This window comes from Desmodus rotundus, chromosome 4 (genome assembly GCF_022682495.2).
Source record: "Desmodus rotundus isolate HL8 chromosome 4, HLdesRot8A.1, whole genome shotgun sequence".
NCBI classification, from domain to species: domain Eukaryota; kingdom Metazoa; phylum Chordata; class Mammalia; order Chiroptera; family Phyllostomidae; genus Desmodus; species Desmodus rotundus.
Window position 1 is genome coordinate 22843506 of NC_071390.1, and position 17270 is coordinate 22860775.

At 42.7% G+C, this 17270-nt stretch overlaps 1 protein-coding gene across 2 annotated transcripts; it reads left to right on the forward strand.

Moving 5' to 3' along the window:
- Positions 1–33: 33 nt before the first annotated feature.
- COX15 (cytochrome c oxidase assembly homolog COX15) lies at positions 34–16822 on the forward strand. 2 transcript variants are annotated; one of them, XM_024555748.4, is made up of 9 exons: positions 34–220; positions 2528–2718; positions 4256–4378; positions 4661–4847; positions 7203–7370; positions 9493–9574; positions 11533–11687; positions 13200–13313; positions 14480–16822. In XM_024555748.4, exons 1-9 carry the CDS (start codon positions 131–133, stop codon positions 14609–14611), a joined length of 1242 nt encoding a protein of 413 aa, XP_024411516.2. In that variant the 5' UTR covers positions 34–130; the 3' UTR covers positions 14612–16822. The 2 variants fall into 2 exon arrangements, with proteins under 2 accessions (XP_024411516.2, XP_024411519.2); XM_024555751.4 differs by lacking the exon at positions 2528–2718 and having other exon boundaries at positions 79–220.
- Positions 16823–17270: the final 448 nt, after the last annotated feature.

Below are 17270 nucleotides of genomic sequence, written 5' to 3' on the forward strand. Positions count from 1 at the left end.
CGCGGCTCACCACGACCGTCAGAGAGGCGGGGGCTTGCTCTGTGACTCGGAAGTGCTTCTTTCCGCTGCAAGAAACGGAGATTGCCGAGCTTCTGGGGTTTGGAGGTGGCGGCCGTTCACTGTCCTCAGTATGCAGCGATTACTCTTTCCGCCCTTGAAGGCCTTGATGGGGAACCCCTGCCTCCGACTCCTGGTTCCGAGGGCGGCGCCTAGAACGCAGGTACCGCACGGGTGCGGACTCTGTGTCTCGGAAGCGGGCGTGGGGGAAAGAGCCTTGAGAAAGCTAATAGATTCCGTAGCTCCGTAGAGTTCAAAACACATTTGTTTCCAGAGTCCCTGACTTCTGAACTGGACCTACCAGTTACTAGCTGTGTGGTATTGGCCAAGTTAGCTAACCTTTCTGTGCCTCAATTTCCCCATCTGTAAAAATGGGGATAACAACAATATTTAGTTCATAAGATTGCTGGAACGATTAAATGTAATATATATCAAGCACTTAGCACAAAGTAAAAACTCAGTAAATTTTACCCAAATATTTATTTTTTGCCAGAAGTCCCCAGGTAGTCAGATTAGTTATAGCCCCTTTCTACAAAAAATGGAAATGAGGCTTAAGTTGTCTAAAGTTACTTAATTAGAAGCAGGAAACCAAAACGGGTCTTCTGATATTTAGGGATAGAGTGAGAAGAGGGCGTCTTCCACTCAACTAGTAACTATATTGAATGATTATTATGTGGTAGGAACTGGGAAGTGGAAAGGTAGGCACCAAAAGGTTACTGCTCTGGCGGAAGCCAGTTTGTTTATTTATACTTCATTTATTAAATCTTTAATAGGGTGTTATGTAAGGGAACTGTGTTTGAAACAAAGGAAGCAGGAGGGAAAGAACCGGGCTGACCAGACACCCTTGTCCCACAGCTCATAGTTCAGTGGAAGATAGAGGAACCTGAAGTATATTAAGGATTGATAGGGGTGGTAAAGTGTACTGAAAGTGACCTGCTGCAGGCATAGAATAGTCTGGGAACACTTCCCAGAGAAGGTGACATCTAAGCTGGGGTCTGCAAGTAGGTACCACAGTCATACCTCAAAGATACCATAGGTTGGGTTCCAGAGTGCTTCAATAAAGCGAATATCGCAAAAAAGCAAGTTGCGTGAATTAAGTGTGCAATAGCATTATGTCTAAAAAAACAAAGTATTTACCTTAATTTAAAAATACTTTATTGCTAAAAAATGGTGGCCATCATCTGAGCCTTTGGTGACTCATAATCATTTTGCCAATGGAGAGTCTTGCCTTGGTATTTATTGATGGCTGCTGACCGATCAGGGTGGAGGTTCCTGGAGGTTGGGGTGGCTACAGCAATTATTTAAAATAAGATAACAGTGAAATTCACAACATTGATTGACTTCCTTTCATGAGAATGATTTCTCTGCAGCGTGCAGTTTGACAGCATTTTGCCCACAGCGGAACTTCTTTCAGAACTGGAGTCAGTCCATCAAAACCCTGCCACTGCTTTTCCAACCAAGTTTACATAATATTCTAAATCCTTTGTGATAATCTTTTTTTTTTAAAGATTTTATTTACTTATTTTTAGAGAGAGGGGAAGGGAAGGAGAAAGAGGAAGAGAAACATCAGTGTGTGCTTGCCTCTTGAGTGCCTCCCACTGAGGACCTGGCCTGCAACCCAGGCATGTGCCCTGGCTGGGAATCAAACCAGCAACTCTTTGGTTCACTGGCCTGTGCTCAATCCACTGAGCTACACCATCCAGGCTTTGTTACAATCTTCACAGCATCTTCAGCAGTAGATTCCATCTCAAGAAACCACTTTCTTTACTCATCCATAAGAAGCAATTCCTCATCTGTTAAAGTTTTATCATGAGGTTACAGCAACTTAGTCATATCTTCAGGTTCCACTTGCTACCACATCTGTAGTTATTTCTTTCACTAAAGGCTTGAGTCCCTCAGTGTCATCCATGAGGGTTGGAGTCAATTTCTTCCAAATTCCTGTTTAATCTTGATATCTTCACCTCTTAACAGGAATCAGGAATGTTGATGGCATGTACAAAGGTGAATCCTTTCCAGGTTTTCAATGTGCTCAATGCAGGGTTGCCACAAACCTTCAATTAAAAAAAAAATGCAATATCTGCAAAGCATAATAATTGAAGCACAATAAAATGAGGTATGCCTGTATTTTCCATCAGAAGACAGATAGTGTCCCAACCAGAGAGAAATCTTGGTTGAAGACCCACAGAAGAAGAAAACCCATGTGTAGGTGTGGAGTTAAGTCTGGGGAAGCAGGCAGAGACCAGAAGGTTCTTGTCTGGGGATGGACTGGGATGAGGCCAAGACTAGAGGCAGGAAAATTAGTTGGAAGGTAGATGCAGTAATTCACTGAAGAGAAGACTTACTGGGGCAGGCGCAATGGAGATGTTACCATACAGGGCACTCAAGACTCCAGAGGGACAGAGTGTGAGTAGCAGTGGAGTGACGTCTTACCCTCTTTCTTTAGCCATAATTTATCTGTCTTGATCCTTAGTGTGGTTGCAGCTGTGGGATCAGGAGCCCCTTGAGGCCAGGGCAGTACAGCACCATCTCTGAAGTAGCTTTACAATCTGGAAGGGGTACAGTGTCCCTTCCCTCAAAGGCCGCTGAGCGGGTGGTGGGCCGATGGCTCCTGGTCTGCAGCGGAACAGTGGCTGGAGCAGTTATTCTCGGTGGAGTAACTAGGTGAGTAATTTGCTCATAGTGTTTGGGTCATCAGTAGAGGCACAGGATGACCAAGGGGGGAAGGGACCCCAGGAATCATGTAGTCTGGCTCCGTCATTTTACAAACACAGCAACTGAGGCATAAAGAGGGAATGTGTCTGTTGGCTTGCCTGACGTAGAACAGTTTGAGACTTTTTTAGTAGAAGCCCTTCACAAATACTGGTTTAGATCTTAACTACTAGCTGTGCATGGTTTGTGGATATTCCCCTACAGAGTTCAAATCTGCCTCAACGTTTCTTGTACAGTTACTTAGAAGTAAACCCAAGTATGTTCCATCTATCACAGTTCATACCCCTCTTAGGTCTCTTAAACCTCCTCCCACCCCCGTATTTGTGGGGTTTTTGTTGAAGAAACCCAAATCACTTGTCCTGCAGTTTCCTGGTCTGGATTTTCCTGAGTACACACTGTGGCGGTGTTCGACAAGTGCCACTGTCCCCATATTTCCTGTGAACTGTTATTGCCTGATCAGATTCTGGTTGGGGCGGGGGCCGGGGGGCCAAAATACTTCATAGGTGACTATAACCTTTGTAAATATCTGGTTTCTATTAGAGACCTCAACCACCATTCATGATCATTGCCTACATTCGTTATTTCGTTAGAGTTGCAAATTTGTAATATTCTGTTAGCTCTGAAGAGAAACGTTCCCTCCTCAATAATTACATTATGCTAAAAGACAGTGTATGCAGGAAAGACAGGATAAATACTTAATTCTTTCCCTTTATTTGCCAATTTCAAAATAATAAATTGGTTCCCAAGCATCCTCCAAAGGTAACCAGTAAAGTGCTTGAGTTTTTAAGTATCATCATGAGCTCATGGGTTTAAACATACTTGATGTGTTTCAATCCATCATACATGATGAAAATTTTGCTCAAATTGTCCCATCTTTAGTCAGTGAAAACCTTCTCAAATTGGCTCCAGAGTTGTTTTGTACAGGACCCTAGTAACCTTCGATTCCTTGCTTTCTAAATGGTAAGATATTCCAGGCTCTTCTTGTACATTTCCTGCCTCGAGCCAAAAATAAACCTTTTACAGTAGGAATCCTGACTCATTTTCGTGGAAACACTTTCAGTTTTAATAAAGTACATATTCTCAAATTCTCTCCACATTTCCTATGCCCTTTTTTCAAAATACTGTGTGTGTTACATAGGCTGTTATGGGAAACTGACAAATTTGAGTTTTATGGTCTTTAAATTCATTCAAGAACCTAAAATGTTTTATAACTATATCACATATCTTTTCCTTGTGTAAATAATGTTGTTTATACATTTAGGGCAAATTTCTTTGGTCTAAGGGTTGATTTTGCTGTTTCTGTCAAAATTGTAAGCAGTAAGAGAAGAGAAACGTGTCGGAGAGGAAACAGTGAAACAGCGTGTTTACCTTTAGAGGTGTGATGTTTGGATCTGCTTGTTGCTGCAAACCACTTATGAGTAATCCAGCATTGCGTGCATGACACACACGCTTACTCACTCTCTCACTCAAATTTCTCTCCTTCCCGTAGGTTGACAGAGTCTGGCCTCTCAATGGTAGATTGGCATTTAATAAAGGAGATGAAGCCACCGACAAGCCAAGAGGAATGGGAAGCTGAATTCCAAAAATACCAGCAATTTCCAGAATTTAAAATGTAAGTATTATAGAAAATCAGACCAACTTCTCGTAAGGTCCACTCAGTCTTTTGCTTATTTAAACATGTCAGAATGATTAGATTCCATCATTTCTTGATATTTGACTCAGTTATGTTTAGCGAGCTTCCTACTCTAAACCTTCAATCCAAAGCAATCCTAAGGTCACTGATGAGGAAGAGGGCAGACCTGTCAAGCTTGAGAATGTCCCTGCATTCCATTGAGAAATAAAAATCAGGTGGATGCTTCCTCTTTCTTACTTTTTGACTTCCCTTTTCACCCAGATTGAATCATGACATGACATTGGCAGAATTCAAGTTCATCTGGTACATGGAGTACTCACACCGAATGTGGGGTCGCCTTGTAGGCCTCGCATACATCCTGCCTGCTGCCTACTTTTGGAGAAAGGGCTGGCTCAGCCGCAGCATGAAAGGACGTGTTCTTGCCCTCTGTGGGTTAGTGTGCTTCCAGGTGAGATTTATTCAAGTATGGGAAACCAGAGATGCTCCCAAGAGTTTCCTAGTTTGCATTGTTTTTAAGGAACTAATTTTATAAAACAGAGTAGGTGAGAATATGGATTTTAGTGTCACTTGCCAGGCTTCAAGGCCCAGCTCTACCACGTAGCAGGGCAAGTTCTAGCCTAAGTAGACTCTGCTTTCCTGACCTGTAAGCGGAGATGATAATAGTGCCTGCTGTTTAGCTTGCATGAATAGTAAGCGAGATCATGCATGTAAAGTACTCAGGTTAGTGCCTGGAATCAGTAAGCACTCAGTGAATATATTTCTGTGTCACAGGAATTAGAGCTTTTTCCCTACCACGGCTCTCCTCCTGGGTTCTCATGTCCTCCCTTTTTCTAACTTGACTGCTCTGTGTGGAACTGGGATCCCTATGGTAGAATGGTTACAGAAGCCACCAGAAAAATTCCAAAAGAGAGAAACAGTTTGTGACTCAGGGATCTTAAAATATAGATATAGCTGAGAGATATTCAAGTACTGTATAAATGGCGGTTCAGATCATATAGGTTGAATTCATATTAAGGAAAAGAGCATTGAGTGACTCTCACAGTTAAGGGGTTAGGTAAGGCTGAGAGCCAAGAAAAGGAATATTAGAGAAGACACATGAGTATTTGGGTCAAAGTGTACGAACCCTAAAGGAGAGAGTCAGAGCTTCAAAGAAATAGTCAGAATTCAATCAGGAGGAAGTAAGGTGGTTAATTTAATCTAGCAGTGGGGAGACTATGAACCAAATAGAAGGAATTAAGGAGGGAGATGGAAGAGATGTAATAGAGGCAATGGAAACAGATAATAAGGAATTGGACATTAATAAAAGTCTAATAGAAACTGGGGGCGGGGGGTAAAACAAAATGAAAGTTTGTTTTAGAATGGAAAAAAAAATCCCATTAAGACAGACCGTCAGGGAGGCCGAAAATTAGAGATGGCAGATAGGGTACGGAAGGAGGAAAGTCGGGGCTGGTAGGTCACACCGTATACTCCTTCATCTCCCAGTGTCCTGTGCAGATGAAGCCAAGATAATTAGAACTTCCAGGATGGTCATGAAGGGGCAAAAAATGCCCAGGAAAGTTTCCTGAGGGGCATATAATTAGAAGAGGTGGAGCCCTGGCCAGGTAGCTCAGTTGGTTGGAGAGTTGTCCCCATATACCAAGGTCGTGGGTTCAGTCCCCAGTCAGAGCACAAACAAAAAGCAACTAATGAATGCATAAATAAATGGAATAACAAATTGAAGCCTCTCTTTCTCTCTCTTCCCCCTCCCTACCTCTCCCTTCCTCTTCCTCTCCAAAATCAATAAATAAATTAAAAAAATTTTTCTTAAGCCCTGGCCAGTGTGGCCCAGTTGCTTGGAGTGTCATCCCATACCCAAAAGGTCATGGGTTTGATTCCCGGTCAGGGCACATACCTAGGTGGCGGGTTTGATCTGGGAGGCAGCAAATCCATGCTTCTCTCTCATACTGATGTTTTCCTCTTTCTCTGAAAGCAATAAAACAAATGTCCTCAGGTGAGGATTAAAAAATAGAAGAGGAGCAGGTGGGAAAACTCCCTCCTTTTGACAGGATTGGATTGGATCGGCAGGGTGGGGATGTATGGTCCATATGTCATCTGACATGACTGGAACTGACATTTGTTTGGGTTACTTGAAAAAGTTGGTAAAAAGCAGGGATTCATAGAATAATAATACATACCTTAAACTTTTAAACATGTACTTTTATTATCTTTGTTTTTTTAATGAAGAGCCAAAGCCTGTTCTTCAGTCCTCTGATTGTTCAACCTCAGATCTCTTGCACCCCCATAAACTGTCATTTTGTTTCACATTTTCCTTAAAGAGGCGTGAGAACTTAGGTACTTGTAAAGCAATCTGACTGCAGAGCCTTACAGAGTTTAATGACTTTCCCCTATAGAACTTTCATTATTTTCTGTTTCCATCTAACCTGACAGTGGTTATTTTTAAGCTTTCCAAAACATTCAGTCTGGTTTTTATAGAAACAGCTCTCTTTTCTCTTATTTCACTGGTTTACATAATGTTAAATCATATCAAGGATATATAAGGTTTTGCCCACAGATAAACTTTTGTATACTTTATTTGACTCATTTCGATAAATGTCAATCTAACCAGTGGTTAAATGTTTATGGTGCTGTATGTGGACATGTGGATAGGCCATGATTCTGGGATACTGAGGATATCGGAGGGGGATGGGAGGGAGGGGTCAGGTAGAGAGTATATCTGATGATTGATAACTCACTTTCTCAGAGAATAAAATTCAATAGACAGTTTCAACCTTGTTTTATTTGCCTCTTATCTTCTTGGTCCTAGGGTCTGTTGGGATGGTATATGGTGAAAAGTGGATTAGAAGAAAAACCAGATTCTCATGACATCCCCCGGGTCAGTCAGTACCGCCTCGCTGCCCACCTGGGATCAGCCCTTGTTCTTTACTGCGCCAGCTTGTGGACCTCGCTCTCAGTGCTGCTGCCTCAGCACAAGGTAAAAGTCAGTCTCTGTTCTTACCACATCTGCACAGAGGCTGACAAGGGCAGAGGAACGGTAGTTCTGGTTCTAATAGGAAGTTAGGTCAGAATGCACACATTCCCTTAGTGACATCTGCCAATTTGCCAGAAACTAGATATAACCAAAGTTTAGAGGAACATTGAACTTTGGGACTGGATAGCTTTAGGACTGCAGAGTAAAATGTGCAGTTACTCTTTCAAGCTGGAACCATTCAAAGGAGAAGTAGTATAGGAGCCCAATATTTTGTCAGCATTGCCTGCTGGGAAAGGTGAAAACATGGATTTTAGAAAAAGTAGGAAGGAGTACAAACACCAAGAGACGTCCAAACCCCTCTACTTCCGACTCCCAGAGGGATGGCAGATGGCGGGGTGGGAAGGCCAGAGCGAGAGCGATGTCTGGCCCCGTGGTGGTGCACAGGAGCCGTGTTCGCTGTTTGTTCTGCAGATGGGCACCTGCCATTCATCAAGTCGAACAGTACAGTAAGCCTTAGTGATCTCGCCTGAGAGTATTTTGTCATTAGGCTGATTAAAAATTTTTTCTAGTTTTTTTCTTAATGAATAATATTTTAGATATTGAAGTCATGGGAGGCCTGAATAACCTGTTCATGGAGTGGTTTTTGATATGATAAAGGACTTTTTTAAAAAAAGGATTTTATGTATTTGTTTTATAGATGGGGAGGGAGGGAGAAAGAGGGAGAGAAACATCAATGTATGGTTGCCTCCCACACGCCTCCTACTGGGAACCTGTCCTGCAACCCAGGCATGTGCCCTGACTGGGAATCAAACTGGCGACCCTTTGGTTCATAGGCTGGCGCTCAGTCTACTGAGCCACACCAGCCGGGGCTGATAATAAGACTTTTAAGTAGAACCATCCAATAGGTACTTGGAGCCAGTGGCCCGGTCCCAGTAAGGACAGGAGATGCTGACTTGACAGTCACCCCACAGGGAAGCCAGGTGGAGTGGAAACGTTGGTGTGGTAGACAAGTCCACATCTGAGTAATGTTCTCCTGACTTCCAAAGCCGAGATTCTGAAATGAATTGCCTGTACCTACAGATGTCCATCCTGACGACTCATTCCCCCTCTTCAGTTCTTGTGGTCTGACTCCCCCTCCACCCTGCACTGTGCGTGTACACATTCCCACTCCCCTGATACGGTACTCTTAAAGGTTAGCAAGGGGTTTTTAATTTCCAATCATTGGTTTTATCTTTTTAAAATGTATTTATGTTCCACTAACTACAGAAAAGATTTGAGACGATAGTCAAACATAGTTGGACTATCGTCCAACACAGTAGCTCACTAGCTACACGTGGCTATTTAAATTTCAGTTAATTAATATTAAATAAAATTAACGTAAAAACTTGTTATTTACTTCAACTGTAAATAAAATTAAGTTTTTATTTAATTTTCAGTTGCTCTAGCCTTGCTTTAAGTCCTCATTATCCACATACTGGGCAGCACAGAAAGTTCCATTTGACAGCGCTGACATAGTATGCTACCAAATCTTAGTAATGGCCCTAATTCTTCATGGACTAGATTGTAAAGCATTTTTGTGTCTTTACGGTTATCTGTTCACAAAGTTCTTAATAAATATTTGTTGATTCATTGATTAGTATCAGAAGTGGACTATAGTAAAAATAAAAACAAATTTTGACTTTACCAAAAACACTACTAAATGCAAGAATCTGCACTTGAGGCATCTTATGCAGTTTTGATCCTGACTCTATTTGTTAAGCACTAAATATCTCACACAGGATGGAAGTCCAGTCCTGTATCTTAGGCCACACCGTTTCCACCATGGTGAAGCACTTTTCCCCTGCACACAGCAAATGCCAAGCCCTGGGCTGGCGCTACTGCAAGGCAGAGGGCATTTCCTGCCTTCGCAATACTTACAGGGCAGCAGCGGAGACAGACAGTGAATGTGTAAGTTAAATAAAACGCGATGCATTCGTCAGAACAGAATATCGCTGGGAGTACCTGACCTAGTTTTGGGGCCGGACAAGATCTGACCTCAAATTGTGTCTTAGATTTAGCCTTGGAGATCTTTGCTGCCTCTTGTAGTTTCTGAAGTACAGCTAACCTGAGTGATTTTCTTTCTTAGTTACCTGAAACCCGTCAACTCCTGTGGTTGAGACGATTTGCTCACGGAACAACGGGCCTTGTGTTCCTTACAGCTCTCTCAGGTAGGACTCTTCAAGGTGGCCTGTTTTTATTTCACTCTCAGGTAGGATCTCTTGCCTCATGCTTTTCCCTTTCTTCCTGCATCTTCCTATTTCCCTCTCACACCTGCCTCTCTCATACCCATCATCTTTACCATTCCTTCCTCCCTTCCACCAACCCTGCTTTCCAGTCAGTTGAACAAAAATATTGAGCATCTGCCTGGATCCAAACTGTCTAGGCTCAAATCCCCCATTTACCACCTGTGAACTCTGTGACCTTGGACAAGCTATGGAACCTCTTTGGGCCTCAGTGAACTCTTCTGTAAAACAGGGATGATGACAATAATGTGAGTAGAATGTATGAGGTGCTTACAGTAGTACTTGGCATGTACCAAAAGCTGTGTGTTAGCTGCTATTATTACGTAGACATTATTGTTATTATTGCATATGCCAAGATGGGTCAGACAAAAGGCCTTCCCTCAAAGATGGTCCAAGGAAGGGAGTTCTTTGGGACAAAGAGACCAACACAGATCTTTCTCATTCTTTAAATCATACCTGTACCTCTCTCATTCTAGAACTCTGCTATCCAGTACAGTAATCACTAGTCTCATGTGACTATTTAAACTTAAAGTATTTAAAATTAAATAAAATTTAAAATTTAGTTTCTCAGTCACACTAGCCACATGTGGCTAGCTCAGTAGCCACATGTGGCTAGCAGCTATTGTATTGAATGGCAGACACAGAACATTTTCATCATTCCAGAAACTTCTCTCGAGCAGAACTACTTTAATTATTTATTTGATCAGTTACCTCATATATGTGCCCCAAACTGGGACTAAACATGCACCCCAGGCATTTGCCCTGACTGGGAATCGAACTAGTGACCTTCACTTTGCAGGATGACGCCCAGCCACCACTGGCCAGGGCCGGACAGCACTGCTTTAAAATACAACCCTCAGCCCTGGCTCGTGGGGCTCGGTTGGGCGTCATCCCACAAACCGAAAGGCTGCAGGTTTGATTCCTGGTCGGGGCACATTGCCCCGGTTGCAGGTTCAGTCCCCAGCTGGGGCGTGTGCTAGAGGCAACCGATTGATGTTTCTGTCTTACATCAAGTGTCTCTCCCTCTCTTCCTCCCTTCTGCTCTCTCTAGAATCAATTAAAAAATTGTTTCTAAGTAAAACCATCAAACCAGTGACCGACGCAACCCTCACACCTCCCTTTTTATGGTGAAAGAAAATGAATTTTGACTTGATAAATGGCATTTACAAAATAAGAAATGTGATCTAAACATCCCTGAATTCTCTTTGGTCATAAATAATGGAATCAGAATAATAATTTGATCGTAATAATAATTATTCGTAAATACCCTGTTTATGTGTTTATCCGGATTTAGTTTATAAAGTTTTTCATTTTTTTGTTCATTCAACAAATATTTTCTGAGCACTTGGGGAAGAGATAAATGATAAAAAGAACATGTCAGATAGTGTTCCATGCTGTGAAGAAAAATAAAGCACAGTAAGGGTGGAAGTGGGGTGGGGAGCGCCGGCCTATGTAGGATCGTTGGGGAGGTCTCTATGATAAAGTGACATTCAGGTGAAGACCCGCGGAAGTGAGGGAATAAATTACGCAGAGTCTGGGGGGAGAACACTTCCAGAGTAAATCAGTAGTTCTCAGTGGGAGGAATCACGAAGGGAGTTCTTCCAAACTGGTGTGCTCTCTCAGAACTTCTAGTTCACTTCTCCAGCGGAGGCATGCCAGAATCTGGGGGTGAGAGCAAGTGAGGATATAGTTGTTTTTCGTTTAAGTTCTCGTGGTGATTATGATGCATATGCCCTGTTTGAGAACCGACTGTAAGTATTCCTATTTGTTATTCTCTGGCACTTCCTCTTCTGTGACTCTGGGACAGTAAACTTTTTCTGGGTCAGGACAGTATTCGTCCTCTTTTTTTCACCCTAATGAACACCATTTGCCCTGGCATACAGGGGCCTTTGTAGCGGGACTGGATGCTGGGCTCGTTTACAACTCCTTCCCCAAGATGGGAGAATCCTGGATCCCGGACGACCTCTTTACCTTCTCCCCCATCCTGAGGAATGTCTTTGAGAACCCCACTATGGTGCAGTTTGATCACCGGGTTCTGGTGAGTCTGGCTGGCGGTTACTGGCTACTGAGCAACAGGGAGCCTCTCACAGGTTTCGGGGTGTTGGAAGCACTGATGGCAACAGTGAGGGTAGGATGGGCACTAGATTTCTTTCTCTTTTTAGAAGAAATTGAGTACCAGCTCTCTGTTCTGATGTTTTTTTCCCACTTACCCATACACCCTCAGCCAAATTCTAGCTTTCAGGATACTGCCGGCTTCTCAAAAGTTTGAATCTGCTTTTACCAGGTGGCAAAGGATAACCTGTCTCAGTGCTGCACACGCATTTTAGCAGGTAGAAGGCTGAGCAGAGGAGACAATGCAAAGACAGTGGTAGCCGAGCACATGGCTGTCGGAGCTGAACCACGACCCCAAGGAGCCAGGAGCATCATATTTCCTTTTCACTTGATTTAAGTTAGTGTTTATTAAGGGCCCGCAACGGGTCGTGTTAAGACTGGCCTGGTAGTCTGGGCGTGATAAATTGGAGCAAGGAGACCAGTGGGAAGCGGTATCGCCATCGCAGCAATGCAAGTGAGAGTGATGGGTTCAAGATGGAGGTGGATTTAGGAAGAATGATGAATCTGAGAGGGATTGTAAAGAAGAGGGGATTGGCTGTAGAAATGAAGGTGAGGAAAGATAAAGGGAAATCCCAAAGTTTCTTCTCAGGCGTGCTTAAAACACGACCAACAAGAACGAGACTGTTGGAGTGCGTGTTGAAGCAGACACGGGAGGGTGTCGTCAGGTTGAGGTATGTTGGAAGTGAGAGGACAGAGGACATGCAAACAGAGAAGCCCAGGGGCCCTGGACGTCCAGAGGAAATGCTGGGGCTGCACCAGTTACCGGGCGGTGGGCTCAGTCCCCACCGCCACGCATTTTAGAATTAGCAAATTCTGGTTGAAATTGTCATCGTGGACAGCTCTGAAAAGGAAAAGAAGTGAAATAGATGCACAAATATGACAGAAAAACACTTTCCTTAACATCAGAGAAGGGGCATGGAGATCTTACTGTCAGTCCCAGACCCTCTTCTATAAGGGATGAGAATGGAAATGAGACTTTAAATCTTTTTAGCACTAGCTGGCAACACTGTCACCTCCCCTACTCACAGCCCAGGAAAATAATAGCCCTCATGGGCTGGGGTTATCCCTGTTTTAACAATACAGGATTAGAATAGAGGGGAAAGGGTGCAAAGAATGATTTGCAATGTGAGGGCCATGCCTGGGGGACACCTGCAGTGGAAGGCGGGTGAGGTCACTGAGTGTGTAAAACTGTGACATAAAGTGATAGGTACAGAAACTTGAGGCGGCACCCCAGGGAACACCGACAGTTAAGTGGCAAGCAGGAAAGAGACCAAGGAGCAGTAGTCGGAGGTGGGACTGCAGGTGGTTCTCTGCCTGGGACAGGGAAATGCCTAGGGGTAACTCACTGGTTCTGGAGGAGATACATGTGAAGTGAGCGGAAATCAGGAGGGTGGAATGTTTCTTCCTGGCACTCGATGAGACTCTTTCCTCCTCGCAGGGAATCACGTCAGTTACTGCCGTTACAGCGCTCTACTTCCTGTCCCGGAGGATTCCCCTTCCTCGAAGGACCAAGATGGCAGCAGCGACTCTGCTGGCTTTGGCATATACACAGGTACAGACCACTTCTTTTTGGCCTGAGGGTGTCCCCAAAACAAGGTTAAAAAGGAAAGGTAACAGGCTAGGAAAAAATATTTTCAATACTTAAAATAGACCAGAAGATTAATAACCAGAAAATAAAATAAAAGTTATCAATGACAATTCTCACAAGAGGAATGATGAATGGCCAAGAAATAGGAAAAGCCGTTTAGTCTCACTTATGATCACATAGGAGTGAATTAAAACAAAATGCATGCCATCTTGTGCTTGTCAGATTGGAAAAAAAGAAATAAAAAGATACCAGGTATTGGCACAAGCACAGGAAAATGGATACTTCCTATATTTTTGGTGAGAGCGTGAGTTTGTCTGGCATTTTTCAGAGGGCATTTAAAATGTTAAATGTATACGTCCTTGGCCCAGCAAATTGACTTACTTACTAGTTCCTGCTCTAGAGATATTCTGATGCAGAAAGAGCTCTGTCTATAAAGAAATTCATTATAGAATTGCTGTGATGCCCTGGCTGGTGTGGTTCAGAGGATTGAGTGGCTGGCCTGCAAACCGAGGAGTCACTGGTTCGATTCCCACTCAGGGCACACGCCTGTGTTGCAGCCAGGTCCTCAGCTGGGGGTGTGCAAGGCAACGACACATTAACATTTCTCTCTCTCCCTCCCTCCCTTCCAATCTCTTTAAAATAAATAAATAAAATCTTACAAAAATAAAAAGAATTGCTGTGATGGTGAAAAATTGGAAACAATCTAAGTAGTTAAGTAAACAACTATGGTAAATTTATACTGTGGCATACTTACAAGAGTTTAAAATAATAAGATCTCAAGACCTGTATTAAGTGAAAAAAGCAAGTGACAGAACAATATTTTTTTAAAGCACAAAACTTTTTCTAAAAACATTTATACAAAAACACAAGTGTGTAGTAGCTGGTAATAGTGACTACCTTTGGTGAGGGAAACTGGGATAGGGTAAAGGATAATTAAGGGAAATTTTATTTTATTTTTTGTTTTGTTTGAATTTACTTCATTTTAAGTATACTTGTGAAATTAAAAATATATTTTTAACGTTCTGATGGGAGAATATAGAGGTTTGTTTATCTGGTTGTTGGTGCCCACTCATTTCAGCCCTGAATTTGTGGTTCCTACCTTGCTTACTGCTTTCTTTCCTCTGTAACAGGTGGGCTTGGGCATTAGCACTCTGCTAATGTACGTGCCAACTCCTTTGGCTGCCACTCACCAGTCGGGCTCCTTGGCTCTGCTCAGTGTTGCCCTTTGGCTCATGAACGAACTCCGAAGAGTCCCAAAATAATTGTAAGAGGAGCAGCTGCATAGGACTGAAACTGTGCATTTGAACGCTCACGAAAGAGCACAGGAACCTGGGTTTTGCTAAGAGGGATGACCTTGGCTTATCAAGTGGTTTCCAAATTTGTTAAGTATTAAAAATGTTTTTGCCTGTTTTTGAAACAGTCACTGGATCAAGAATGTCATTAGGTATGGTTACACTAAAGGTTCCTTTTTAAATCTGTTACTTTTAACGATGAAAATTGGGTTTATTGTAGAAATATTTGCTGCTTCCTAGTAGGTTTCTGTCTCAGGTTTGGAATGTTGGCAAGCTCTGGGTTCTACACGCACCATCTGCCTCAACCTCCTGAGTCCTCCATTCTGCCGGCATCAGAATTCTTTATGATCTTCACCTCTGCCAGGCGAAGAGTGAAAGGGAAAGATCGGCACCCTCTGAAGTAACCAGATAGCCTTCAACAAGAAATAGTTACCGTCTTCTAGTATCCTGACTTTTACAAATGAGGTAGATTCTGACAAGCTTCATATCTATGTTCAGTGAAGTGGTTTATAGGTACTTAGAAAAGGAGGTAATCACTAGTAACCCACCTGGCGGCATCAAGCTCTAACCTATATAGTGCCGTTACGTTGCTAGCTCAGGATGAATGGATTAGATCGCATAAATCAGTTCCTGAAAGGGATTCCTCGTGGACAAAAAAAAATGTGGCCTCAATGGGGGACACGGACAATTTAAACAAATTGCTGACTGATGAATTGCTGTGATTTTGGTCTCTATTGATATGTCAAAGGGCTCTCTGTCCTGTTCAACTTTATTTTTTAAATCAGTGTCTGGATGAAGGCATCAGATCAGATTTGAGTATGGAGCAACCTAACGTTGCTAACATAACAGATGACAGTCACAGCTCAAAACTTCCGAGAGTGATTCGATAAAGTTGAAATTAATTATAAATAACAGCCTTATTTCAATTAAATAGGTTGTATAAGTTTGGGATGGAGAAACCTGGCTTCATTATGATTTTACATAAAAAAGACAGGGATTTTATTTGGCCACATACTCAGCACAAACCAGCAATGTGATGACTCCTGTAAAAATTAGTGCTGGTTTAGATTTTATCAGTATAGATGTCATAGCTGTAGACGTTTATATTGATAAAATCTGACATATTCTGACTGAGGTCAGAATACCTCAGTGCGAGGGCCGCATTTCACTAGGGGTACCAAATTTAAGGGGGACATTGACCACGAGGTAGGTATCAAGAGGAAGGGGCCAGGACGGTGAGGAATCTGGAACCCGTATCACTGGAAATACCTGAAGGAACTCTGGGTATTTGACTGGAGGAGAAAGAATATTTGGAGAAAACAAAATTTCTGTCCTTGACAAGTTGAAGCCTTCTCATGGAGAAGCAATGAGCTCCCTTTGTGCTTCCCAACTAGAGCCACGGGTGAAAGCTACAGAAAGCTAGTGTTTAGTTTTGTAGAAGGCAAGAGAAAGTTGGACCAAATCAAATGCCCACTGGGCATCGAAAGATCAGTCTGGTTGAAACAGTGGCAGACCGTTGAGCAGGTTCCCCAGGACCTGCATGTCCTGAGTTGTCAGATGGGACTTTTTAAAGAAGCCAAACATCTAGATTTTTGTGTGAAAAGCTCTCAATTAAGTGCTGACAACTAATTTCAAATTGTTGAGAACATTATGCAGGTGGAACACATTTGGGAGCCGTGCATAACCTAAGTTTTGCCCATTTACAGTCTCTGCACTAGATGGTCTCAGTTTCCTTTCGACTCCAATACCCTGAGAGTTTCAGTGACTCTCAATGTACCATTCTCAAGTGGTTCTTAGCAAGACAGAAATGGACAGTTTGTCTTTGATTTTTAGAAAATCTCAGACCCTGGGACTTAATGCTATGGCCAGCCCAACTTCTCTCACATTAGAATCTTTAAAAATCCTAAAGCCCAAGCCACCCAAGACCAAGTCAAATTACAATCGCTGGATGCACAGTAATAGGCATATTTTTAAGGTCCCCAAATGATTCCAATTACAGACAAGTTTGGGAACCACAGGCCTGGGCTCTAATAGCCTGATTACCTTAGAAAGTTTTGACCACTTATTCCCATTCCCTCCAATCTCCACCCCCACCATATCTCGTTAAATCTGCTTTGTTGATCACGCTAGTGGGATTTCACCTCTTCTAGACACTCTTAAAGGGGAACTTCGGTCACTGGAGTAGGTTCCAATGCCATTTTCTCCTCATCCTCAAACTAAGGTTGTCCTTAGTTAAGAAGTCAGCAGAGGCTAGTACAATCCAACCCAAAGAACCATATGCTAATACTTCTACAGTTCCCTCCAACATAGTAGCAACGAATGAATGAATAAGTTCAATTTTCAGATGTTTCACTTCATTTTTATTTTATTAAAGATGAATAAGTTTGGAAAAACAGATTGGGTTGCACTTACCAATATAACTGTATTATGCCTATCCACAAGCTCCTGGTGAGTGATTACCTGAAACGTTTTTATATTTGCGTTATTCCCAGCATCAGACACACCAAACAGTGCATGAGTGAGTGGAAGATGATTATAGACTGATGACACAGACACCGCTTTCAAAGTGTCATCACATACCTAGGAGATTAAATGAATTTCCCATAATATCTTCAAAGGTCCCTCAACA